Source organism: Euprymna scolopes, chromosome 12 (genome assembly GCF_053919585.1).
Source record: "Euprymna scolopes isolate OS-2025 chromosome 12, ASM5391958v1, whole genome shotgun sequence".
NCBI lineage: Eukaryota > Metazoa > Mollusca > Cephalopoda > Sepiida > Sepiolidae > Euprymna > Euprymna scolopes.
Window position 1 is genome coordinate 70,593,237 of NC_136493.1, and position 27,655 is coordinate 70,620,891.

Below are 27,655 nucleotides of genomic sequence, written 5' to 3' on the forward strand. Positions count from 1 at the left end.
CATACTTAACTAAACAAAATAGACAAAACCCGAATATATGAGAACCCCGGATTTAAGAGAATTAACCCCAGGGGGGCCTGCACCTCTCTTATATCCGGGTTACACTAGTCTCTCTCTCTCTCTCTCTCTCTCTCTCTCTCTCTATATATATATATATATATATATTTATACATATATATATATATATATATATATATATATATATATATATATATATATATATATATATATATATATATATATCCTAAATGCACTATTTTTATTCGAATTTTCAAATAAACTGTTTAGGACGACGGTTTCATCATTTATTGTTGTTGCTATTATTACCGTGCAGCGTGCACGCTTGTGTGAAGGCTGGTTTAATATGTGGAGGGTGGGCGTAAGCTTTTAAAGATCAAGAGGTCACTTGAAAATTTCAACGTCTCTTCAGACTACCCGCCTTTCCATTTTTAGAAGACTTCAACAAATCACCCATGGATATTTTTTAGGACATTTTGGATTGAACCTTTTACACAATAAAAATAATCAACTGTTGGTAAATTTTAATTGCTTCCGATTTCACTTTACTGTTTTAAAAGTGTTCAAGATGGCTATGTAAAATCGATAAATTATCAGTGATAACCAATTTATTTTTTAATAGAAAAAAAAAAACAACAACAAACAAACCAATGAGAAAAAAAAAAATCCAAATCAATAGAACACCTCCCCAACAATCCTCATAAAAAGGAAACTTAACATATCAGTATGTGTGATTTCAATGTTCAAGTTTTTTGTATCAATTTTCAAAATGGCTGTCAAGAAATTAATTCTAATCCATTTGTCTTTTTTTTTCTTTTTTGCTAAATTTAGCAAGAAATGTAATGCTAATGGCCCCATGTCATGTGTTTTTATCTCATTTCAATCCATTGACTTTTCGAACAACAAAAAGAATTGTGATTTCATCACAAATATTTCGGAAAAGAATCATATATTAAACTTTTCAAAATTAATTTTTCTATTTTCTTTTTCTTTTTTTTTCTTCTTTTTCTTTTTCTTTTTTTTTCTTCTTTTTCTTTTTCTTTTTTTTTCTTCTTTTTCTTTTTCTTTTTTTTTCTTCTTTTTCTTTTTCTTTTTTTTTCTTCTTTTTCTTTTTTAGCTTTGGAAAATTAGCCATTTTTGTTGTCTGCTGGAGATTAAAGAATTATTTGAAGCGACAATTAATAAATACTTAGAAGGTAAGTTTCATGAAAACTCTTTAATTTTCAGTATTAATAAATAAAGGAAAAATTCAAAATCTACGTCGGTTTTATTTTTTACACTTTTAGTATTTTTAGTGAAATAATTTTAAAATTTATTTCATACACTCGCCATTTCGTTTGTATTTTAAATCTTAATCTAAAAATCAATTCTGCTTTCCAACATTTTTATTTAAATTAAATGTGCTAATGCGCTTACTGATCCGCGCTATTTTTTTAAATCGTATTTCCAAGTTTAATTAAAGTTTTATGTTTTTTTTTTTTTAATTTAATTGTAAGGTACAGAATAGGTACCCCCCCCTCCCATGTTAAAAATGGCTTTTTAAATAATAACGTTATTATTTCAGCACGGATCAATAAGTGCATGAGTACCAAATTAAAATTATCAATCAGTAACGAATTTAAGAGAATATTTATTACAATAACACAAACCATTTAGGTGGTGTTTTAATTAAAAAAAAAAAAAATGTAGAACATTGGTTTCAATTGAATTTACATTTTTTATCGATCAAAATCGACAATTTTTTGACAAAATTTTCAACAAAAATTAAATCAAATCTACAAAGCAAGAAATTATTTTAAAAATTTGAAATTTGTCACATAATTAAAAAAAATGGTACTATTCGAAAAAGTTGTCAAAAAACAAATATATAACAAATAAATGTTATCAAAGGCAAGATAAGTTACTTTTCTACCAAACTGGATATAATTTTCGTGTTTTTATTCAATTTAACATGTTTATTCAGCTCGAAAAGCATACAGTGTTTACCGATGTATTGGAAAATTTAAAATGGCGCCCGACTCTCTCTTTAACACGGTAAGTTCGGAAAAAGGTGTAATAAATAATAAACTAGACAAAATACTGTTAGAAATTTGCTCAATATATGTTACCGTGAAATAACTTGACATATATTCGGTGTATTTTTAATAGTATTTTGTCTAGTTTATTATTTATAACACCTTTTCCCGAACTTACCGTGTTAAAGAGAGAGTCGGGCGCCATTTTGAATTTTCCAATACATCGGTAAACACTGTATGCTTTTTGAGCTGAATAAACATGTTAAATTGAATAAAAACACGGAAATTATATCCAGTTTGGTAGAAAAGTAACTTATCTTGCCTTTGATAACATTTATTTGTTATATATTTGTTTTTGACAACTTTTTCGAATCTATGTGTACAGTAATACAAACCCCCCCAAAAAACATTAAACAAATAAAAATTTTTTTTTTTTAAATATTATGGGGGTTATAGTCTATTTTAAAAAAACAATATCTCCTTCAAGAACGATCATAAAATGTGTTTTCAATCGACATTTATTCAATAAGGGACCAGTTTTCCTACCTAGCGAAAGGGGACCAGTTTTCCCGAGACGAGTTTTCCCGAGACGAGTTTTCCCGGGACGAGTTTTCCTAAATTCTTGAATAATAATAATAAAAAAAAAACATAAAACTTTAATTAAACTTGGAAATACGATTTAAAAAAATAGCGCGGATCAGTAAGTGCATTCACTGCATTAGCACCAAAAAAAAAAAAAAAAAATTAAATGACAGTTTAAATATTTTAAAATATCCTTCAAAATAGTTTGGTTATTTTCGTTAACAAGTTTATTTAAAACTTGTACAGTTTATTTAGTCAAGACATTAAAAAATGAAAACATCGAAAAAAAAGTTATATTGTATGTATCTGTTATGGAACGAAGTTCTCCGAATAAAAAAATTCACTTAATTTCATCAAGTAGTTTGTTTGGTATTATTATACAAACACCGTGACAGCGTTAGGGTTAGGGTTAATTCGCTGTCACGGTGTTTGTATAAATTTACCGTTTGTTTTTTCGCTGTAAAAAAAAAAAAAAAAAATGTTGTGATACCAAGCAAAAGGTTCGATTTTTAAGAAGAAAAGCTAGAATTAAAAATGGGAAGGGAGTATCGGCGCTTTAACTGGAGTTATCTCCCCGTGGCATGTTTTTTTTTTTTTTACATGGAGGTCACTACACCCCTAACACGAAACTGCGAATAAAATATAAAAAACTCGTAATTTCTCTTTTAAAAGTGGGTTGTTTATTTTCTTTATGGATTATACTTCCAAAATAAACTATTACAGTTGTTTTAAAAGTAATAGAAATATTTTTTTAAAAAAACAGTAATGAATTTTACGAACTCAATATTTTTCAATTTTTAAACTTTAAAAATCTATCAAAATTTTTCTATTGCTTCTATTTTTACGATATTTTCAGGGTCAATGTGAAAGTTTATGTTCTTTCCAATAAACCGAATATAATATTTTAGACAAACGTTTTTTTTTTTTTTTTAAATTCACGCCCCCATTTTCAAGTGTCTATTAAAAAGTAAATAATTAATTTACTCACCAAAGTGTTATATATCACAAATTGAAGAGAAAAGGTCAATAAATAATATATTCAAATTTAAAACAAAAGTAGTGTTTTTAGAAATTTACCTGTAAAGTTCGAAGTTTAAAACCTTTTTTTTTTTTTAAACCACGTTGTTTGTTTTTTCTTTTGTTTCTTTTTTTTGTTTTTTAATGAAACCTTGGTCCTTGCTCCTTTAATTGAAAAAAAAAAAAAATTAGGGTTTGAATTACATTTTTCGAGTAGTTATAAGCTTGGAAAGACGGGGGTCGAATAATTCACGCCTCCCATTTTGAAATGTCTATTAAAAAGTAAATAATTAATTTACTCACCAAAGTGTTATATATCACAAATTGAAGAGAAAAGGTCAATAAATAATATATTCAAATTTAAAACAAAAAAGAAGTAGTGTTTTTTAGAAATTTACCTGTAAAGTCCGAAGTTTAAAATCTTTTTAAAAAAAAACGTTTTTTTTTTTAATTTTTATTTTTATTTTTTTTAATGAAACCTTGGTCCTTGCTCCTTTTAATTGAAAAAAAAAATTAGGGCTTGAATTACATTTTTCGAGGAGTTATAAGCTTGGAAAGACGGGGTGGAATTATTCACTATTTTTCACGAAATTTCTGACACACCTAGGTCACTACTTATCAAAGCCCAATGGACACTGGGGGATAAGGGTTATTGTGTGTACAGTAATCAATGGGATAGTGTAGTAATAGTATTGGAGAATTGATAAGGTGTCATTACTTAAGGGGGCGGTTCATCAGGAATTTGTTTGTGTTGGACTTGAAGACATCCAGGTTGAAGTCGGGAGGGAAACAGGCAAGCCGAACAGAGTTCCACAAGCGTGCAGTTCTAAGAAAGAAGCTTTGTTCATGGAATCTATGTTTTGATTTAGGCACGGATCAATTCGGGAGGAGGGGGAATTATTGATGGTGGTTTCAGCTAGTCGGGTGTTTTTTGAAAAAGATTGGCGAGGGGGGGACCAGAGAATGGAGCTCAGATGAGCACTTGCCATGGAAATAATGATAGAACAAAGATAGGCTCGCTACGTCTCTTCTGTGGGAAAGAGGCTGAAGGGAAGAGAAAAGGGCATCCTCCACCAAGCCACGAAATCTATTTTGTACACTGTCAAGGCAGAATAGGCTGTTTTTAGCAGCTCCTGCCCAGATGTGGCAGCAGTACTCCATCCTTGGACGTACTTGGCTTTTATATAGATAGAGAATTGCATCAATGTTCAGCAAATTTCAAAATGGCTGACTTCAACGCGTTCTCATCAGAACATGTTTTTCCGAAAAAAAAACTACTCTATCAAATTAAATGAAATTTTTTTCAGAGATCTTCAGTCCAAAACGGATATGTACAATATAAGCTTTTTTTCGATATTTTCATTTTTGAATGTCTTGACAAGTACCGTTTATTTAATTTTTGGGTGCTAATGCAGAGAGTGATCCGCGCTATTTTTTAAATCGTATTTCCATGTTTAATTAAAGTTTTATGTTTTTTATTCAATTGTAAGGTTAAAGTACAGAATAGATACACAACACCCTCCCCTCCCATGTTAAGAATGGCTTTTTAAATAAAAAAGTTATTTCAGCACGGATCACTCTCTGCATGAGTACCCTTATTTTGTTACTTAACATTTTTATATTTTAAGTTCGTTGATTAACTTCGCTATCTTGTTTCTTTTTCATAAACTGTTTCAGCAATTTCCAGAACTCGGCTACAGTAATCGTGTAATCATTTTTTTTTTTTTTTTTTTCATTTAACATTCTTTCATTGTTCTACTGATTATTTCAGTATCCCAAATTATATCTTGGAAAATATGCTTATTTTGCTGTGAATTTGCGGGATTTAATGATCCGTAGGGACTGCCAAAAGTCACCACAGAATTACACCACCCTATATGTAACACGATGTAACTTTATTATAAATCAATATTATCAGCATAACTTTTGTACCATTTAAAAGAAGGGCAAAATAAATCCAGTAATAATTCAAAAAAATTTTTTTCATCAAACGAAAATAATGAAATTGAGAGACAAAATCGTGTTTACATAATTGGCGCTTTAAAATAACGTTCCCATGTAGTAGACATTCCGAACATGAAAACATACCCGTATTTAATAAATCTAGCAAAAATCAACTAATGGTCAGATTTTCGTGAAATTTTCGATACTTATCCATTTTAGAATGAAATTACATATAAAATGCAGTTTTCGTAAAATATACGAGGGGAAATATTTTTTGGTGCGTGTCCTCCTCCCCATATTTATTTTTTTGAAATTCGAACACAATATATTTAAATCTATCGAAATTTCTATTTATTCTGAAACATAAGAGTTCAAATAAGTAAAAAATATTTATTTTTAAAAAATTTAAATACACATATTGAACAAAAATTTACCTTGAAGTTCTAATTAAAAAAACACCCTCCCCATGTTAAGAATGGCTTTTTAAATAATAACATTATTTTAGCACGGATCATTAAGTGCACTAGTACCAAAATATCTACCTATCTGAATAACTTTTTGGTAAATGTGTAGTTTAAGCGGCGTAAATTATTCGATAGACAAAAAATTATAAAAACTATTTTTATAAAAAACACATTATTAGACCCAAGGGCTGAAATAAAACCAGACAAAAATTTCATTTTTATTATATTTTCATCATTTTTTTTTTACGACTAAATGTACATTTGAGGCCACTATATTGCTGTAAAAATTTGGCCTTTCTAAGGTTTGACCTTTTTTATGCTCTTTCATGATCTGTGTTTTTGGCCGCCATATTTTTTTTGTAACTAAAGAGCGTAAAGAAGGCCAAATTTGGCCTTAAAAAGGCCAATCTGTCAACCCTTGGAAAGGCCAAATTTTAAAAACAATCCGGCGAAATAATGAAAAAAAATAATAAAAATGAATTTTTTTTGTAGTCTTTGGGTCTAATAATGTGTTTTATATAAAAATATATAGTTTTTATATTTTTTTTGTCAAATAATTTACGTCACTAAACTACATATTTACCGTTACCACCACCGTGTGAGCGCATGAATACAAAAAAAAAGGTAAAGGTGCAGGATCTTCTCACTCTTAAATAAGCCTGGGGGATCACTTTTCTATATTAATGTAATGTAAAAGAAGCACCCACTTTTTGTTAGGAGTCGGTCAGTGTAAAATGGGTAATTGTGGCCTTGGTAGACCAACATAAAACCTACCTTAAAAAGCTTGTTTTTGAGGAGTTTTCGGGTGTTCTGAAAACGAATATTGCATTTAAATTTTCTGCAAATAGATAGTTTTCCGGATATTAAGCAATGTAATTCTTTGTTATAAGTGGTGGCCATTGTTTACGTATAAGCATGCATATATTTTTGCCAAAAAATGCAGAAGAACAGTCTATTTTGTGGAGAAAGCATCAGTGTCATGAACACCAAGTTTCCTACAATGGTGATAGTTTTTGAGTGTTTCTAAGACCATATTATGCTACCCACATCGTCAAAAAGGGAGTTAGACTCAATTCAGATGCTATCGTATTACTTTTATTGTCTATTGTTGGTAAACAGTGAGTAAAGGCTGTATGTGTGGCAGAAGAACTCAGCTCTATTACTCCCCTGGGAAAACCCAGAAGTGGCTGATTAATGAACTTCCATGAATTCATCAGTCCTAAATTCTGCCCCACCCCCAACTTGTCATGCATTATTATGTGTGAGGCTGTAGCAGAAGTAGCAATAACTAAAATGAGGGGGAAAAGAGCTTACCTCGGGTACGTTTGTTGTGTCATCGGTTAGGGGGAAAAGAGAATTCCAAGATGGCGTCCGGGGGTTTTTATTAGCGTTTACCCCATGCAACTCTCGGAAAATCACGTTTCTTTCTCATGTGATTATGCAAATGGATAATTCCCGGCCACTATAAAAGCAGGAGGCTAGAGACGAGTCGGAGTGTCCTGCAAATTGTGTGTGTGGGTGTTTCTAGCTATTGGAGTGTGTCTTCTTTTACCACGGTTATCATGGACAGGAATTCCCTCTCTTCTGGAGGTGGGCGATATTGACTATTTTGAAGTTGTACTGTTGCTGACAGAACATTTATTTTTTTTGCCTACTACATTTTTGTTTCAAGCTATTTTGGCCCGAATATGGCGAAGGTGCGGATAAGCAGTGATATTATCTGGCGAGGGAGACGTTGTAGCGTGGCTGAAAAAAGTGAGACTTGTCGCACAACTTCAGCAGGTGGATGACGTAGCGAATCTGCTACCTTTATACCTGGAAGGCGATGCGCTGGCCCTCTATATGGAAATGGAGGAGGACGATCAAAAGAAAATAGACCAGATTGAGGCTCGATTGAAGGAGGCATTTACTGATGACGCGTTTGCAGCATATAGAAAAATAACTATGGTTAGATGGGCTGGTGAACGTGTGGATGTGTACGCCAACAAAATCAGGCAGTTGGTTGGATTCGCCGGATTCACAGGAGAAAGCTAAGAGAGACTCACAAAATTAATTTTTGTCACTAGATTCCCTGACACCATCTCAATTGCTCTTCAACAGGTGCCGAACATCAAAGCCCTGACCATGGGGGAGCTAATGTCGAGAGCGAGAATTTTGACGACGACTGGCGAACAAAAGCAGGATGTGGTTGCGGCCACACGCTCACCCAACAACAGGGCCCAGAATAATCCTGTTAACGTGACCTGTTTCAAATGCAATGTTAAAGGCCACCTTGCAAGGGACTGTCGAAAACGTGGAACACGGTGTTACCGTTGCGGTGAGAGTGGACACTGGGCTCGGAACTGCTCGGGAAACGAGCAAGGGGAGGACGCATAAGCACCAGTCTCCTTCCCAACCAAGATGTGAACACGACGCTCCCGGTGATAAGCATCCATGTTGACGGGACGCGATGTTTGGCGCTTATTGACACAGGATGCTCCAGGACAATTTTACATGCAGACCGGTGCCGGTCTTGGAGAAAAACAAACGTAAATGTCAACACAATTGGTGGAATGTCCCATGCGTGCTGCGGTGTTGGAACGGTCTCTGTATCCACTGATGAAGGTGTGTCTGCCAGAGTCGATGTGTTGGCGGTGCATGGCAAGCCACTGGGATTTGACTTGCTTCTAGGGATCGACGCCATAAAAGCTCTAGGAGGTGTCGTTGTCAAGCCTACAGGATCATCAAAACCGAACGTGGACCGCATCGTGGAAATGGTCTGTGAACCACCCCCCTGAAAGGCTGCATAATCGAGTGTCAGAGTACCCAGTGCCAGCAGAAATTTGTGAAGAATACACGCAGGAGCTCCACACCTGAATAGATAATGGTTGGCTTGTGCCATACCCAGAGGATAAATTGGGACCCCCCAAAGGTCTAATTCCCCTGATGGCTGTGATACAGCAGAACAAAGCCAAAGTGCGCCCGGTGATGGACTACCGGGAGCTAAATCATTACGTAGACGCATTTACGGCCAACGCAGATGTTTGTGCGGCTAAGCTGCGTGACTGGAGACAAAAAGGTGCTAACGTGTCTCTACTGGACCTCAGAAGAGCATACCTACAAGTCCGGGTCCATGAGACACTGTGGCCAAACCAGACTGTGGAAATCGATAGAAAAAAATACTGTCTGACCCGTCTGGGGTTTGGTTTGAATGATGCTCCCTTGATAATGAGAGTAATTGTCAGCGAAGTATACCACTATCAGCCGGTCACTGAGGTGTGACCGACAGACGTGTTATAATAAATGTCTTAAAGCGGTCTCATGAAGATATGAAGATGGGCCAGTCATACGGTCTGTGTAGCAAGAAGAAAATCATACCTGAGATGTTGGATCTGGGTGTGGCTCCTTTCTTTTCTCAAGATGATCTCTTCACCCTGGTGGCATTCTGGTGGGAATCTTCATCTCTTTGTCCTCAGGGCCGCTTTTCGACTTCAGAAATTTATGAAGGCATTCATGGCAGACACAAGAAAAATGACACGCGACACAATTGTAATATACATAAGGTATAACTAACTATTTTATTTTACGAAATATATATTACAGTACATATTACAATTAATTTTTACAATTAAAACTGGATGATAGGCTTTTCGAAGCTAACTAACCTACCCTAACTAGTGTTGAGGGAGGGGGTGCCCCCCTCATTTACGGAGAAACAGGCTATGCGTCCTCACATCATGGTGGCCATTCAGGAAAGAGACAGAAAGATAGCAAGGGAATTATGGGAAGGGATTTCTTTGTATCTCTACGCTCATGGACAATTTACCACCCATTCATGCTGCAGAGTGTGTTAGAAACAGTGGCACAATGAAATAGTGCCACAGAAGTACTATCTCAGGAAGAAGTTATAAGCCGCGCAGCATCTGCTTACATTGATGACATTTTTGTCAATGAAGACGTGGTGCCCGCGACCCGTGTGAGAGAACACCTCGCGCAGTTCGGGTTGGAGTGCAAGAACCCGGAGCAGTTGAAGGACGGTGCACGGGTGCTGGGATTGGCAGTCAGGATGGAATGCAATGAACTGCGGTGGAAGCGAGGAAATGCAATTCCGGAGGCTCCCAGTATTGTTACGCGACGAACAATCTTTTCCCTGTGTGGTCGACTTGTCGGGCACTTTCCGGTGTGCGGTTAGCTTCGTGTGGCTTGCGGAATACTCAGAAGGAGAGTAAGTTCGGTAACGAAGGGCTGGGGTGATGAAGCAAGGGACGCCGTACTATATCGTATGATGTTCGAAACCTTAAAATCTGCGCAGCAGAACGATCCGACACAGGGAAATTGGTGTGTGGACGGCAAAGAGCTGAATGTATGGCTCGATGCTAGCTCCCTAGCAATTGGGGCAGCCTTGGAGATGTGTGAAACTGTGTTGGAAGATGCATGTTGGCTGCGACCTGAAGATGACTCTCAACATATCAACTTGGCTGAACTGGATGCCGTATTGAAAGGCATCAATTTGGCTCTCCAGTGGCAGAGCAAGGTGCTACACATAAAGACAGATTCTGTTTGCGTATACCATTGGGTCTCGGACACGCTAACTGGAAAGGCGCGAGTACGCACCAAAGCAGCAAGCGAGATGCTTATTAGGAGGCGATTAAGCACTCTTAAGGAGCTCGTGAAAGAGTACGGGCTGACAGTGGATGTGACGCTGGTTCCATCAGCACGAAACATTGCTGACCGACTGACACGAGTGCCACAGCGGTGGTTTGAGGCAATGAAAAAGAAAAATGGTCTTGACCCAGTGATAGGCGTGGTCCACATAGACGAGCTGGATGAGAGTCAAATCATGGCTATTCACAAAGATAGTGGACATCCGGGGGTGCGACGCACTACCTACTTTGTCAGGAGAAGATGTCCAACCACGACAAAAGCAACTGTCAGAACGGTCATACAGAAATGCGAGGAATGTCAGTCCATTGACCCAGCGCCAGTCAGGTGGAAAAAGGGAAAGCTGGAAGTTAACGAGAATTGGCAGAGAATTGGAATGGATATCACGCATTATGGCACCTTCCATTTTTTAACTTTAACAGACTGTGGTCCATCGCGTTTCTCCATTTGGAGGAAATTGGCAAGGCAGGACTCGGCAAGCGTGATTCATCAGTTGGAGGCAGTGTTCCTCGAGCGTGGCGCGCCGCATGAACTCCTTTTAGACAATGACACAGCTTTCTGCAAATATGTTCCAAGCATTTGCATGTAAATGGGGAGTTCACTTGCGATTCCGTTGTGCATACGCTCCAGCCGGGAATGGCATAGCGGAGCGATGTCACCGTACAGTGAAACGAATAGCGGCTAGAATGTGTTGTCCCATACAGGAGGCTGTCTACTGGTATAACATCACACCAAGAGACGACACATCTCCCTCCACTGCGCCTGCCAACAGGATTTATCAATACGAAGTTCGAGTAAAGGAGACCAATCTCGCAACTGCGTCCCCAGGTCCCAAGAACAGCTTTTACCAGATTGGAGATCGCGTATGGGTCAAAAGACCGCAAAATCAATGTACCACGAGGTTCGGCAAGGGTGAAGTGACCAAGGTGATCAGCCCTCAGTCGATTTTGGTGGACGGTGTGCCTCGTCACGTGAAGGATTTGCGCCCTCGCCATTATGTTGTTACATCGGAGGAAGAGGGAGACTCAGACAGTATGATGTCTTCTGAAAAGACAGAGAGTATGATGCAGGACAACGGAGAGGATTTTGAGCCATATAATGTACATACTGAAGAAGCGGAGGAAGTACCACCCGTCTTGCCTTTACGAAGGAGTACCCGACAGAGACGAATACTGCCCCCCTGCCCTGATTGTGAAACACCGCCTATGGAGCAGACTGGTGGCAATAATGGCGATGAGGAGGATGGCAGGGAGGAAGTGCTGCCTGCGGTTCTTCGGAGAAGTACCAGACAGAGACGACTGCCCCATTTGTGATCATGAGATCAGGGGGGAGTGTAGCAGAAGTAGCAATAACTAAAATGAGGGGAAAAAGAGCTTACCTCGGGTACGTCTGTTGTGTCACCGGTTGGGGGGAAAAGAGAATTCCAAGATGGCGTCCGGGGGTTTTTATTAGCGTTTACCCCATGCAACTCTCGGAAAATCACGTTTCTTTCTCATGTGATTATGCAAATGGATAATTCCCGGCCACTATAAAAGCAGGAGGCTAGAGACGAGTCGGAGTGTCCTGCAAATTGTGTGTGTGGGTGTTTCTAGCTATTGGAGTGTGTCTTCTTTTACCACGGTTATCACGGACAGGAATTCCCTCTCTTCTGGAGATGGGTGATATTGACTATTTTGAAGTTGTACTGCTGCTGACAGAACATTTATTTTTTTTGCCTACTACATTTTTGTTTCAGAGGCACAGTTGAGAAAGATACCAATTGTACTGCTTATAACACTAAGGGTGTACTGACTAACCAATGGCGTGGCTAGAGTAAACATAAACCCCGGGGCAGTTCGCTCAAACGTCCTCTCACTGACCCCCACTTCACCCTATACTGAATGGTTAGCTAATGTTAAATTTTCATTCATGCTCTACTTCCTAACTGGTACATTACTGCTTACACGTATAATCAAAAACAAAATCATACATGATAAAACAATCAGTTCAAATCCAAAGATTTTTAAAATGCAACTGTTTATAATATTACAATAATAATAAACTTATTTACTTGTATGACAACCAGATATGAAAACCTTTTTCGGAAGATAAATATTACATGACAAGTCACTTAGTAAATTGATGAATAAATTAATTTTTGTTATGGAGAAGAAAAAATCTTTATAACAAAAATTAATTAATTTATTCATTGATTTACTAAGTGACTTGTCATGTTCTATTTTTCTTCCGAAAAAGGTTGTCATACAAGTAAATAAGTTTATTATTATAGGGGCATTAGAAATGTAGTCAAATTGGAAAACTCAGTTAGTGAGTAAAATCAGAAAAGATGGTTTGAAAATAAAAAGACATGTAATAGCCGACCTGTCTTATCAACTCCTCAAATGGAGCGAATAAAATAGAAGAGGATCAAGTGATGTAACTGTACCCGACCGTGGGTAAAAAAAGGACAAGGCTTTCATACTGATGTGATAAGGAATTTTATTTCGCAATTAACATCCGTAATTCACCGTGAAAACTGTCGCAAAAGAGAGCAGAAACAAACAAGAGAATCAGACAACGATCGAAGAAGAGAAGTAACGATGTTTGAACAATACACAAGGAAAATTAAAAGAGAAATCGATTAAATTCTTACATTGTTCATTGATAATAATTATAAAGAGAGTATTTACCCTAGATCGCCTGCCTGGCGGTGTGCAATTTAAACTTCGTGGTCTCCTCCCATTCGCCCAGTCGCCATTGTGTCCGCCATTAAGGATTGCGTCTTCTCCTCCCAGACCGATCCCGCAGAAAGCAGGTTGGTTACGTGGCCATTTAATTTAAAACACGGCTTGTTCAACTCATTTCTAACCTATGTTTCAACTAAGAAGCAAAAACAAAATAATAAGTGATATTTTTTCAAGGAAGGACCCCCCCCCCCCTTTTTATTATTTGAATTACCGTTCACATTTTATTTTTTGAATGTGGCTCGCCCCTGAGCAGTAGCTGCCGGCAGTTACACTCTCTCCAAATCGCCATTGTGATTTCTCAATAATGTCTTAGATAACAGTGGCGATTTCCACAGTGTTGCCATCACCCTCACGGAATTCTCTAGCTGTTTTCCACAAAAGTGACCAACTTTTGTATGGGTCGTTCAACAATAGATGGGCTAATCGAACGTTCTTCTTGTTTCTGTGTTCTTCGCTCTCCCATCTGGAGTTTGACTCTTTGTACAAGGACATCGTCATCATCGTATGCTTTGAGGACTAGCTAGTCGCCATTCATTCCGAGGGACTTCTTCTTCCTTGACAACCACCACATCACCAGCTTGCATATTTCGCCTTGGAGTGTGCCACCGCTGCCGAAGAGTGATGTTGGCAAGATATTCCTTCCTTCACCGACTCCAGAACTGTTCAACCAAGTATTGCACCCGTCGCCAACGCTTTCTGATATACAGATCTTGATAAATTCATCTGAGAACCGAGTCTAGAACGTTTCTTACTGTCCTGATTTGTCGTTCCCATATGCCTCTGGCATGGCTTGAGCTTGGTGCATTCATAACGAATTCACACTCTCTGTCTGTTAAGTATGTAGTTATTCTTTTTTCTTTTTCTTTTTTTTTTTTTTTTTTTTACACAGGCATCACCACATTATCAAGGCCAAGAGGCCACTCAAGGATAAGGGTTAAAGAGTGTACAGTAGAAATTGGACAATATAGTAATCATTAGTAATGAAAATTCAGTGAGTTTGTTAACTTATATGGAACGGCTCATCAAGAACTTATTTACGTTAGACTTGAAGACAACCATATTGTAGTCAGCTGGAAAGCAGGAAAACGGAAGACAATTCCACAGGCGTGCAGTTCTAAGAAAGAAGCTTTGTTCATGGAATCTACGTTTAGGTTTAGGCACAGATAAAGAGTGGGGGGGAATTATTGATAGTGTTTTCAGCTAGATGAGTGTTTCTTGTAAAAGTTTGGCAAGGGGGGACCATAGACTGAAGCTCAGTCGAACACTTTCCATGAAAATAATGATACATCAGAGACAAGCTCGCAACATCTCCTCTCTGAGATAGAGGTTGCAGGAAAGAGAAAAGGACATCTCCTACGAGGCTACAAAGTCTATTTTGAACTCTATCAAGGCAGGACAAGTTCTTTCTAGCAGCTCCTGCCCAGATGTGGCAACAGTATTCCATCCTTGGACGTACCTAGCTCTTATATAGATAGAGAATTGCATCAGCAGTGAGATATCTACTGGATCGATAGAAAGATCCCACCATTTTTCCAGTGGCCCTGGCAACAGATTTGATGTACGTGTTCCATTTAAGATCAGGAGTAATTGTCAAGCCCAGAAGCTTGTCAAAACTTGAGGCCTCTTGAAGACGAGAGCCATTCATTTCAATTGATGCCAGATGTAGATCAGAATGTTGATGATGAGAGAAGCTTGGTTTTAGATGCATTAAAAGTAACCAGCCACTCCTTTCCCCATTGTACCACGTGCTCAAGATCAGAGGAGAGAGAATCAGAGAGAACTTGGTCGTTTACTGTCTTAGATGTGCTACCATAAATGGTAGTGTCATCAGCATAAATGTCTACAAATGATGTAAGGATGTGATTTGGAAGATCATTAATGTAGATCAGGAAAAGAGTTGGGCCCAAGATGGACCCCTGAGGGACACCAGTATTAATACTGTGAGCTTCTGATTTTTGCCCCTCAACTACTACTCTTATGAACCTATCAGAAAGAAATGATTTAATAATTGAGAAGACATTTCCAGCAATACCATAGCTAGAGATCTTATGAAGTAAACCTTTATGCCATATCCTATCAAAGGCCTTAGATATGTCAAGAGCAATTGCTCTGGAGAGGTTGCCTCCGTCGAGAGATTTGCTAATTCTATGAGATATAACTGTAAGCACATCTGCTGTAGATCTAGCAGAACGGAAACCATATTGAGTGTCACTAAGAGGGTAATTCTTGTTGAGATGGTTGATTACTTCTCTATTTAACACAGATTCCAGCAACTTATGATGTGCAGGAGACTTATTGGCCTGTACTGAGAGGGGGATGAGCAATCACCTGAATTCTTAAATACAGGGCATACTGATGAGATTTTCCAGTGTGATGGGAAGCTATTCTCCTTAAGACAACGTTTAAACAGTTTTGTAAGTATGGGCGCTAGTTCTGGTTGAAGTTTTTTGAGTACTATAATTGGAATACCGTCAGGGCCAGTTGCTTTACTGGAATCAAGGTTTTTGATTAGCTTGGCAGCATCACGTACAGATATATGTATATCACATAGTGTGTTTTCTGATACAAGAGGAAATATTGGGGGTTAGCAGCTTTGGTCGCAAAGTGTAGAATTAGCTGCAAAGTTCTTGGCAAAGAGTTTGGCTTTGTCTGATGCTGACGAGATTACCTCAGATCCATTGATGATAGTTGGGATAGAGCACACGCTTCTGTTCAGGATTCTGTTTGCTATTTGCCAAAACTGATGGGAACCAAGCCGCTGCTCAGATACTTTGGACTTGACGGATTGAGCATACAACTCTCTTGCATTCTTTATTACTTTCTTACAATAGTTGTTGGCAGTCCTGAAAGCGGCTTTAGTTTCCATGCATCTATTACGCTGGAAGCAGTGGAAAAAGTGATTTCTGTGCGCAATGGCAGCAGCACATTCTGGAGAGAACCATGGCTGGCTGTTAGGTTTTTGCTGGAACACATCCTTTCTAAACATAGAATGCAGAGGTAGATCAGATATAAATGTACGGAAGCTATCCCAGTCAGCCTTAGTGTATCGATATACTGTACGATGGAGAGGTATGTCTGGGGACTTATTACATTTCATTTAGTGGTCGAAGAGGAGACGGAACAGAAACTGAACATAGTTCAGGGCAAGTTGTGAGAAAAAGGTCTAGTAGACTCGCATACTGGCCGTCATTGTCGGGCACACGGGTGGGTTCATGAACAATCTGAGTGAGGTCATAAGCAATGGAGAAATCATGGCAGAAACTCCCTTCATCATTGGTCTTGTTTGAGTGGGTCAACCATTCGACGTTGTGAACATTGAAGTCTCCATATACGTGAATGTTAGCTGAAGGATAAGCAGATAGGACTTGGTCAATTTTCTCAGATATGCTTTTAAAGATAGTAACTCCGCTGTTGTGGGGGCGATAGAGAGTAAATATAAATGCAGTAGTGTGAGCTAATGCAACCCGGAAGCCCATATAGGGTAAGTTAGGATCTTCCCTGGAGATGTCCCTAACACATGGAAAGCCATCTTTAATATAGGCACATTCCATGCCCATGGCCATCTTAGGGGTCAGATTTAGAAGTTAGAGTAACCTTTAATTGCGAACTCGTCTAGGGAAATAGCCTGTCCAATGCCAGTTTTGCTTAAAAATAAAAGGTTTGGTTTAGTCTCCTGTAATTGGGTTTCAACCTCTGGAAGGTTAGAACGTAGACCCCTGATGTTGGAGAAGGAGACATGGTAGTAGGGGTCTACGTTGGAAGTTGGAGAACCGGGTTTGATTGTGTATTTTTTCTTGAAACTTGTCATGATGGAATTTTGGAATTTGTGGACTACTTTCCTAATTCATTCTTTGCCCCAACAAAATTTGATACCCGGTCTGACCGAATGTGTCTCACTGTTCCTCGGATGGTAGTAAAACATCGAAGGGCATTGATGGAGGCATCCGTTGTCATATCATCCAGCATCTCCACGTGAACTGCTCTGGAACACAAACACGTCAAGAGACTATACCGTTTATGTTCCTTGCGACCTTGCTTGCTATAAAATGGGCCTAAACTGTCCGTGCTACAGTAAGTGAATGGTGGCGAGGGAGTGACGCGATCCGCCGGGAGCTCTGCCATCTGTTGTTCCTCGGTTAGTCTTCGGGTTCTTCTGCATAGGACACACTGCCTTATGTACTGTGCAACTACTCTACTACCACCAATTATCCAGTACCCATTGGCTCTGAGCTCGTTCAGTGTCTGTCCACGGCCTTGGTGTTTTACCTTTTCATGATAGTGTACGAGAATAAGGCGGGTAACAATACTCCCTTTTGGGAGAATCATTCGATGTCTGAAATCCATAGGTCCAGGTGATCTTCTCAGTTTTTCTCCCACTTTTAGTATGCCATCCTGTACGATGGGATTGAGTTGGTACAGATTTTGAGTGCAAGGTAAACTTCCAGGTCTCTGGCTGAGCAGACTCAGCTCATTCGTAAAGGCGTTCTGTTGTATAAGTCTGATCAAGGTGGGTGTGGCCTTCCTTCTTTCTTCCACACTTAGGGGGTCAATGGACTTTGATCTTCCAGCCAATCGTTGAATCCGAGCGATTGCCTTCACTGCTGTGATCCACTTAGAAAAGGCCTTGAATCGTTCCAGGATGTTGATCCGTCCAGTGGAGTCAGTTTTGAACACCCGGATGGACTTGACCTCAGGATCTCCTACTAACAGTTCCACAGTCTCCTGTCTGGTGGCTATCTCTCTCTCCCACAAGAACTTTGGTTCCGTAAACCAGTTTGATTTCATGAGTTCCATCACACTGAGGCCTCTGGATGCATGGTCTGCAGGGTTCTCTGAGGTATCGATGTAGTGCCATTGCTTAGGATCAGTGGCCTCATGGATTCTCTGGACACGGTTGGCCACAAAGACATGAAATCTTCGAGCGTCATTTTTGATATAGCCAAGAACAATGTGAGAATCTGTCCAGAAGTATTCTCCGTCGATCCTGAGTTCTAGTTCTTCCTTAAACATACCGTGGATTGTAGCGGAAACTGTGGCTGCGGTTAGTTCCAGTCTTGGCATCATAACTATTTTCGTAGGTGCAACTCTAGCTTTACTTATTATCAAGGCGCAGTATATCTGATCCTTGCCTATAAATCTAATGTAAGAGCACTGACCATATCCTTGACTGCTGGCATCTGAGAAGTGATGCAGTTCAGCTCTCTGTATCCTTCCAAAGTCGGTTGGTGTTAAGGACTTTGGGATCTGTATTTTCTCAAGATTTGCCAAGTCGTTCACCCAGCTGTCCCACCTTGGCTTCAATTCATTTGGGAGAGGTTCATCCCAACTTATATCTTTCTGGCACATCTCTTGTAACACCTTTTTACCTTGTAAAACAAATGGGTCCAGGAAGCCCAGTGGATCATATATGGAGGCCACTGTAGACAATACACCACGCCTAGTAGCTGGTTTATTGTTGGGTGATACCTTGAAACAGAGAATATCTCTTTCCACGTTCTACCTTACTCCTAAGGCCCCCTGTACTGGAAGATCATCGTGGTCAAAGTCTACATTCTTTACTCGAGCAGCGTGGTTCTTTGCATCGATAGGTTCCAGTACTCGTCTATCATTTGAGATGAATTTATGAAGACGCAACCTTCCTTTGGCCCACAAGGCTTGAGCTTCCTTCATCAACTGCTTCACTGATGGATTCCAAGATAATGAGACCGTCGTCCACGTAAAAGTTCTTTCTAATAAAGCTGAATGCAGCTGGGTATTGTCTTTCATTTTTGTCAGCAAGGTACTTCATACCATAATTGGCGCACCCTGGCGAAGACGATGCTCCAAAGAGGTGGACCTTCATTTGGTATTCTGTTGGTTGTGAGTCAGTTTTTCCATTCTCCCACCATAAGAATCGCAGGTAATCTCTGTCATTCTCATCAACATGAAAACGTCGCACATAACAGCAATGTGATGCTAACGGAACCTGAGGAGAACTCCAGTTAAATCATTTGTAAGCTCAGACCCCGTTAGCAGGTGGTCGTTCAAAGCAGTTCCTTCAAACTTCACAGACGCGTCGAAAACAACCCTGATTTTATCAGGTTTTTTCGGATGGTGGACACCTTGATGTGGTATGTACCACACAGCTGGTTATTGTTGCTTACTCACGATTCTTTCAACATCACCATCCTTAAGGACATTCTTCATGAATTCGATATAGTCCTCCTTGAATTTGGGGTCCTTGTCTAACTTCTTGAGGTGTTTCAAACGAAACAAGGCAAGCCTACTATTGTCTGGCAGGTATGGTCGTTTCCCGAAAGGGAGGAGCATCTCTAAATGGCCATGTTCATTCTGATGGATACCTTCCTTGAGGATTTGTAAGAAACGAATGTCTTCCTGAGAGATACTTTTCTCTCTGGATCTGTTATCTCTAAATTCTGACTCAAGGGCCTTAACAACAGCAGATGGTGCTACAGGTGGATTTCCCTGAGGGAAACACGGTGGCATAGACTGGTCACGCTTCTTGAGTTTGCTGGCTGGGGTGATGTTTCTATGATGCTCGAGCCGAGGTCAGTTTCAATAGCGTAGGGTTCATGATTGCTCCCTGTTATTACTCTCCGTGGAGCTAATGCTCTGGAGCAGTCATGACCGATCAGAAGTCCAACACTACAGTCCATCTAGGGGTGCATCTCTTGAGATATACATGCCAAATGTTTCCATCTGCGGGCTGTCTCATCAGTGGGAATATGTGTGCGCTCAAGCGGGATGAACTCTCTTGTGTAAGAAGGAAGCAGATCTACCCAGGTATCTGAGGAGAATCCTCTAACTCTTAGTCCAGTAACCCTCTTGCTTGACACAATGGAGTCTTTACCCATCATAGTGGAGAGTTTCGGCTTGATAGGCTCCATTTCAACATTCATTTTTTCACAAACTCCTTGGTCTGCGAATGTGTGACTGCTCTAAGTGTCCAACAAAGCATATACTAAGAACTCAGTGTCGCTGGTATTGGGCGAGGAGATCCAGTCTGGCACTATCATTGAGGTGCTTTTGCCCTCACCTTCATTCACACAGCAAGATGATGACACCTTATCTTCCTCCTGGGATGAAGAACTGTTAATCAGAGTACTATCTTCGTGCAGAGGTGGGTGGTGCCCATGGCATGTGCTACATACAATCCTTCTGCGGCACTCTCTAAAGAGGTGTCCTTTCTTCAGGCAGCCAAAGCACAGTTTACTGTTCATAATGAACTTTTTTCTCTCCTGCAAGGAATCCTCTGCTAGTTTGGGACAGTCATATAGAGAATGGTCATCACCACATATGCATTTGTTGGGCGACGACGCATTCTTCCTTCTGAGGTCTCTTGACACTGTTTGGTGTCTCTTGGACTCGAATGAAGTGTTTGCAACATTAGAGTTGTCGATATCGGTGGTAAAGGTATCTGCTTTAGAATACCTGGCAGGTGTCCTTCCCTTGGCCGGCCTTAAGGCAAGCAATGAGGAGACTGCGTTGCAAGCTATGCATGCTTCCTTTGCAATGAAGGAAGAAAATTCCTGGAAACTAGGATAGTCCTTGGCTTCATCTAGCCGTTCTGTCACATAACGGTTCCACCTTTGAAGTGATCCAATCAGGAAGCTTCCTCAACATCCTTTGGTTTTCCTCTCAATCATTTAATATCTGTAAGCCCTTGATGTGAGGCATGGCATTGCATGGCATTTGCAGGAAGTCACTGTACTCCCTAAGTTTGATGTACTCATGTGGGCCTATCCTTAGCCACCGGTTCAATTTTTCCCTAAATGAGTGGTGAATGATGAAGGGGTGACCGTATCTAGCATTCAGCTTCTCCCAGGCTTATTGATAAGCCTCTTCATCCTTCCTGTAGAAACAGCCTTGCAAGGTGGATCTTGCCTCCCCATCGATGTACCTCTGAAGGTAAAATAATCTGTCTGCAGGGTTAGAGCACCATCTCTATAAGTGCTCTAAAGCTTGCACTCCATTCGACAAACTTGAGAGGGTCGCCAAAGAATACTGTCGGTTCTGGAGTTGGAAGTCGAGTAAGGGCTAGTGCCTCCTGCAAGGTCTGTGTCAAGGATTTTTCTTCTTTAACAGGTTGAAACTCCTTGTTCTCAACCAGGGGGTTCTTCTCTTTACATGGAGGAGTATGCCTCACATCCCTTTCTCGTGCCTCTTCTTCGGAATAGGCCCTTAGTCTAGCCTCTATAACTTCCTTCTGTTTCTCCAGTCTTTTAACTTCCTGCTTCAATGGCAGTGTCTATGTTAATTCTGGCTTTCTTGGCTGCCAGCTCTGCGGCTGCCTCTGCTCTTTTAGATGAGATGTTCGAGGAGTGGGTAGAGAGGCTGCTAGGTGTGGTTATGATGGATCCATAGATGGATCCGGCATAATCCCTGTGGAGTAATAGTCGTAACCTTGCCCTCTCTAAATCGGCGTCAAATTCGTCTCCATCCTCAACAAGGCGCGTCCTCATCACTCCCAACAACTCTGCTGTGACAGCAATGCACGTGTCTACCCTCCTTCGGGTTACTTGGTCATGTGTTGCCTTCTGTCGTATGTCATTGGTTGATATTTTGACTAGAGATTCCAGTTCCTCAATAGCGTCCATCATGTTATCCAACTCTTCCTCAGAACATTCATTCTTCAACCTCGTCCTGGTACTTCTGACTTTCGCTTTCCATCTGTTATACATTACACTGAATTTTTTTTCTCTCTGAGACAACTCCTGTTCCTTTAGCTCCTTCATCTTGGCCGTTAATTTCCTGTCTCGGAAGGAGTTCCTGGTTTCCTCCAATTTTGATGGAGCTACGACGTCTGCATACAGAACTTTTTGGTTGCACGACAAGTCGGCCATGTGCTCGGCGAACCCTGTCTGGAAGTAGGTACTTGTCTCTGACGAACATTTTAAGAAATTAAAATATGAAAGGGAAGAATGTAGCCTAAACCAAATAGCAAATATGAGGTTGAACAAACTGCGCACGAGAGTCAATGACAACAATAAATCCCAGTGAATACTAGAGAGGCGAACACCAGCATAAATTAGGTTCTAGGCATATGGAATAAATTATATCGTTACTTACCTTATTTCTATCACTCTATTTATTTTTTCTTTTTTTTTTTTTCTTTAACTTAGAGGTAAACACTTTAGCAGTCGTTAAAATGGAAAGAAAAAAGGGGAAGAAACACCGTCTGAAATGTGATGACAATAAGGCGCCTGTCGCAGGTGACAAAGGGGAACCTTCGGTATAGGCGCCGCGTCTTCATATCTTCTGCCGTAGGCTTAGGTTTTCACTGTAACTGTACCCGGCTGTGGGTAAAAAAAGGACAAGGCTTGAGGCTTTCATACTGATGTGATAAGGAATTTTATTTCGCAATTAACATCCGTAATTCACCGTGAAAACTGTCGCAAAAGAGAGCAGAAACAAACAAGAGAATCAGACAACGATCGAAGAAGAGAAGTAACGATGTTTGAACAATACACAAGGAAAATTAAAAGAGAAATCGATTAAATTCTTACATTGTTCATTGATAATAATTATAAAGAGAGTATTTACCCTAGATCGCCTGCCTGGCGGTGTGCAATTTAAACTTCGTGGTCTCCTCCCATTCGCCCAGTCGCCGTTGTGTCCGCCATTAAGGATTGCGTCTTCTCCTCCCAGACCGATCCCGCAGAAAGGTTGGTCACGTGGCCGTTTAATTTAAAACACGGCTTGTTCAACTCATTTCTAACCTATGTTTCAACTAAGAAGCAAAAACAAAATAATAAGTGATATTTTTTCAAGGAAGGAACCCCCCCCCCTTTTTTTATTATTTGAATTACCGCTCACATTTTATTTTTTGAATGTGGCTCGCCCCTGAGCAGTAGCTGCCGGCAGTTACAAGTGATGATAATAATTGAATAAGTGGAAAAAAAAATTACGAAGAAAAGAAAAAATAAGACACTTAAAAAAAGAATAGAAAATAAGAAACTGAATGAATGGTCTTTTTGTTTTATATTTAAATCTACACTAGAAAGAAAAAAACGGTACTCATGCAGTTTTGGTACTTTGATTTTTCTGAACCTTCACAAGTGTCTCCAGGCAGATAGCGAGAAGAACCGGGACGTGCCGAGCTGCTTAGCCAATCGAATTCAATTACTGTTTGTCAAAGTTCACACTTTAATAAAGTTCTTTTTTGCCAAAGTTTCCAGATAATTAAGATAAAGAATCTATAAACTTTGTTGATCCTACTACACATGTGACAATGAACCACGTTGAGAGAATGTGGAGGGAAGGAAAGCAAAGAAACAAAATCAAATATGATACCAATAGGGAGCTATTAGAAAGCTACCTGACAGAATTCACGTGAAGACAGAAATTCAAAGATCCTTTTAATTGCATATTGAATCAGGTAGCTCAATATTACCCTCAGCTTCCTTCCACTTTCTCTACGCCCTTTTCTCTACCTTCACAATTATTGTCTGCTCTTGCAGCAAAAGAAAATTTGCCAACCACCCTACCCACTACATTAAAAAAACAAAACAACACAAACAAAAAACCATAAACATGACCACTAACCATTGGCAAAAAAATTAAAAACTAACAAGAAAAATAAATTCATAACAATGTCCTCTTCCCCAGAAAAAAACAACAATAAATCCAAAAAAATTTTAATTAAAAGGTTTCATAAAAAAAGACATCTACAATTTTTTTTTTCACATCTTGTTTAAATTCTTTTACTTTGTTTTCGTTTTTTTTTGTTAAAATAAAAGTTTATTATTACCAGTTGTGTTTTAATTCTCTTTAAGAAACTATTTTGCATTATTTGGGTTTTTGGTGTTCATCGGGTTTCTGCATCGCCATATCTCGATTCTTTTCAATATCTGCTCAGAAACGCTTGTGAAAAATCGCGGTCACAAAACTGCATAAGTATCAAAAAAACTTTCATGCTATTTTTACAGTTTTGTTTCATCATATCAAATTTGAAGAAAGAAATTTTTTTATTCTGGTTTGTAGTTCTATTTATATAAAAAAACGAAATTTTTTAATTCTGGTTTGTAGTTGTATTTATATAAAAAAAAACGAAATTTTTTAATTCTGGTTTGTAGTTGTATTTATATAAAAAACGAAATTTTTTAATTCTGGTTTGTAGTTGTATTTATATAAAAAAATTTTGTTTTATTCTGGTTTGTAGTTGTATTTATATAAAAAAAAACGAAATTTTTTAATTCTGGTTTGTAGTTGTATTTATATAAAAAAAAACGAAATTTTTTAATTCTGGTTTGTAGTTGTATTTATATAAAAAATTTTTTTTTTATTCTGGTTTGTAGTTGTATTTATATAAAAAAAAACGAAATTTTTTTATTAAATATTGTAACATTACATAAAACGTTTATCATACTTTGATCTTTAAAAGCAAATGTTCACTTTCAGAACCTTTAAATACAAAACACGGCAATTCCCAAAAGAATGTACCTTTGATATTATAGTCCTAGAATGAATGTTTTTTCTTATTTTCCTTGTAGCAAACTGGTCAATGACATTGTCAAAATCTATTTGTCTTGTAAGTTCGTTTTCAATAGACAGAACAGCCAGATCCAACAGTCTCGACTGGTTCATGGTTGACTGCGGTAATTTTTTATGTTTTATTTTGGAGAGACTTCTTTCACATGATGCCACAGAAAAACATATTGTCAGAACGAATTTTAGAAGTAGCATAAGGTATAGCACTGACTCAACAAAGTCCCACTTAATGATAAATTGTAGGAATTTCAGTATAGTCCAGTGCTTGGCTTCCTCCAAGTTTATTTTGGCTGCTTGTAGGTGTCACGTTAAATGTGGAATTTCTAGACAAAAGTTTTCTTCAGATAGCTCATCATACACAGCTGTGAGCTTGGCAACAGACAATTGTATTTCTTTCTCGTCAGCACAAATATTATGATCTGGCTGAATGGCAGAAAAAGTCAACAAAATGTCATTCACTGCCTGTACTTTGATATCCAATTCGATATGGAAACAATCCAGACACTCTGACATTGCTTACTTTGTCTCCTGCTGAAATGACAATCCAGCATCTCTTGCCTCCTCTCCTGGCAGTCTGTTTTTTCTTCTGATTCTCCTCTCTGTAGAGATATCAAATTCTTCATATTTTGCAAGTGCTTGCTGGATGGGATTGTCAACTACATTCGTATGCTGCTCTTCCAAAAAGACCTTAAGAGCTCTTACTTTAGTAGCAACCATGTCCTGGTGTTTGCATGTACTTCTGAGCTACGTTTACTTCTTGTAAAACATCACTCAAAAATAACAAGAAACCAATGAAAGAAAAGTCGCATGTACGCAGCGCCTCTTGTCTCGTCGGTTTCTTCGACATCACACAGAGCTTCAATAGCTTCCACAAACTGGTTAAACCTCTGTATCACCGGCTTCACTGCATCAGCATTTGCACTTCAGTGACTTGTGGATAATCTCTTCACTGTAAGACCTGTGTACTTTACTAACACATCCCAGCGATGGGTCGACAGAGCGAAAAAAATGTACAATGCCTCAAGACTGCCAAAAATGTTACACAAGAGGGATTGTTAGAAAACTAATGTTTCCCATAAGTCAATGTAGTAGTTGTTTTCTGTTTTAAATGACTCCCACACTTCAACTGCACCATCGCGGATATGTATATATGTGATTTCTGTTGGCATTTGATCAGCATGAGAAATGTCTGGTGTGCTATCAAAATGTATACCAAAGTACTTTGCATTCTTGATGTCAGCAACGAGTTTTTCAATCACGTTTTGCCAAAAGAGAAATAAACTTGTTCTGTGCTTCAGGTAACATGTATGAACATATTACCTGACTATCCGCGCTTTGCTGGAGGTTGAAAAGTTGTTCTTTTAACACTACATCACCACTACGTGGTGAGATTACAATTCAACAACTCCAAGAAGTTTCCTTCGTTTAATAAGAATGTATTCTTGCGATGTCCTCTAAATGATAGATTCTGTCATGCAAAAAAAGTATCACGTCTAAAACTCTGTGCAGAATGTCTCTGAACTTCTCTTTCTCCATCAGGGAAATGTGCACTGCAGCAATAGTTTTTTTTGTAGCTGGAGTCCTGATATAGCGTTTTCCACTTCTCAGCATGACAGATGATTTTTTGATTGTTCATGCTCAATAATTTTGGGATTTAGCTTCCACCAGGCTTCAAAACCAGTGATAAAAGTATACACTCGAGTATCGTTGTCATGTTTGGAAGACAACAGCAAAAGCAACTTTCCATCATGCATGATTGTGGCATTCTGTCGCTATTTAACAATGAGAAATAAAACCAGGTTGTAGAAAGTTGCCGCAATTCAACTTTAACCTTTGCACCTGACCTTTTAACCGACTTGAAAAGTCCCTGCTTATTCTGGAATGGCTTACTCCTCCTTTTGATGATATCAATTCGGACACTACCAGGCACAGGAATTTGCTATGATGACACATCTTTTGAATGTTGACAAATTACTGGAAATGCTTGCAGCCAAAGCTTCTGATTGAACTGCAATTGCTATATCATAATGTTTTTCAATATCAGTTTGTTGTGTTGCTGTCTCTCAGTTGCTCACTATCACTTGAAAAATGGCTTTCAAACTGTTTTTTTTTTTTTTTTTGCAATATTCTTTCAGCTTCAATAAAATCAGAACTTTTGACAGCTTCTTGTTTCTGTGTCCACTTCAGCAAAGACCCTTTAATGTCGTTTAATACTGCCTCTTTAGCCTTTTGAGCTTGCCGTTGCTGATAGCCGCTGGGACGGTTCAGTTGTTTCATAGTTTTAGTGCTGAAAATAAATGAAATGCATGCTTATTTTGAAAACTTGGCACTGCCATGCACCTAGGAAACTCGACATTCGGTTTTGAAGTTACAGCACTATCAAATTTTGCATTACAACAAATGTTCTATAAATTTAGACAAACAATTTACAAGTAATTGAATTATGAGGTTTCTTTTTGCAAAATTAAACATTCAAATTTTTAGATATCTAAAAGCAAGCTCATTTAACCTGCAACTATTAGAATACTGAAATAAAAACTCATGCCCCTAACAAAAATTATTTTCTGTCAATGTCAAGAATCTTTCCAACTTCAAAAATATTTACAATTTAGATTTTTATATTGAGGGTGCTGAAAACGAATATAACATTTTATTGGAATTTATGTATGTTGCTGCTCCTGCTTAAAAGGCTCTGTGGACTGTCTGGCATTGATCTCTTTCCCCACCCCCTTAGGGGTCACGTGAACACACCTATAAA

The 27,655-nt window shown here is 38.8% G+C and overlaps 2 protein-coding genes across 2 annotated transcripts in view; one reads left to right on the plus strand and one right to left on the minus strand.

The window, feature by feature from the left end:
• Nucleotides 1–367: 367 nt before the first annotated feature.
• LOC145291327 (uncharacterized) overlaps nt 368–27,655 on the plus strand; it is a 222,039-nt gene continuing 194,751 nt past the window's right edge. Inside the window, exons 1-2 of the mRNA XM_080137081.1 lie at nt 368–535; nt 1,136–1,214. The gene's annotated coding sequence lies outside the window, so the exon portion shown is untranslated. The remainder of the gene's footprint in view (nt 536–1,135; nt 1,215–27,655) is intronic.
• On the minus strand, nt 17,239–18,753 carry LOC145291064 (uncharacterized). The gene has a single exon (XM_080136575.1). It carries the CDS (start codon nt 18,751–18,753, stop codon nt 17,239–17,241), a length of 1,515 nt encoding a protein of 504 aa, XP_079992701.1.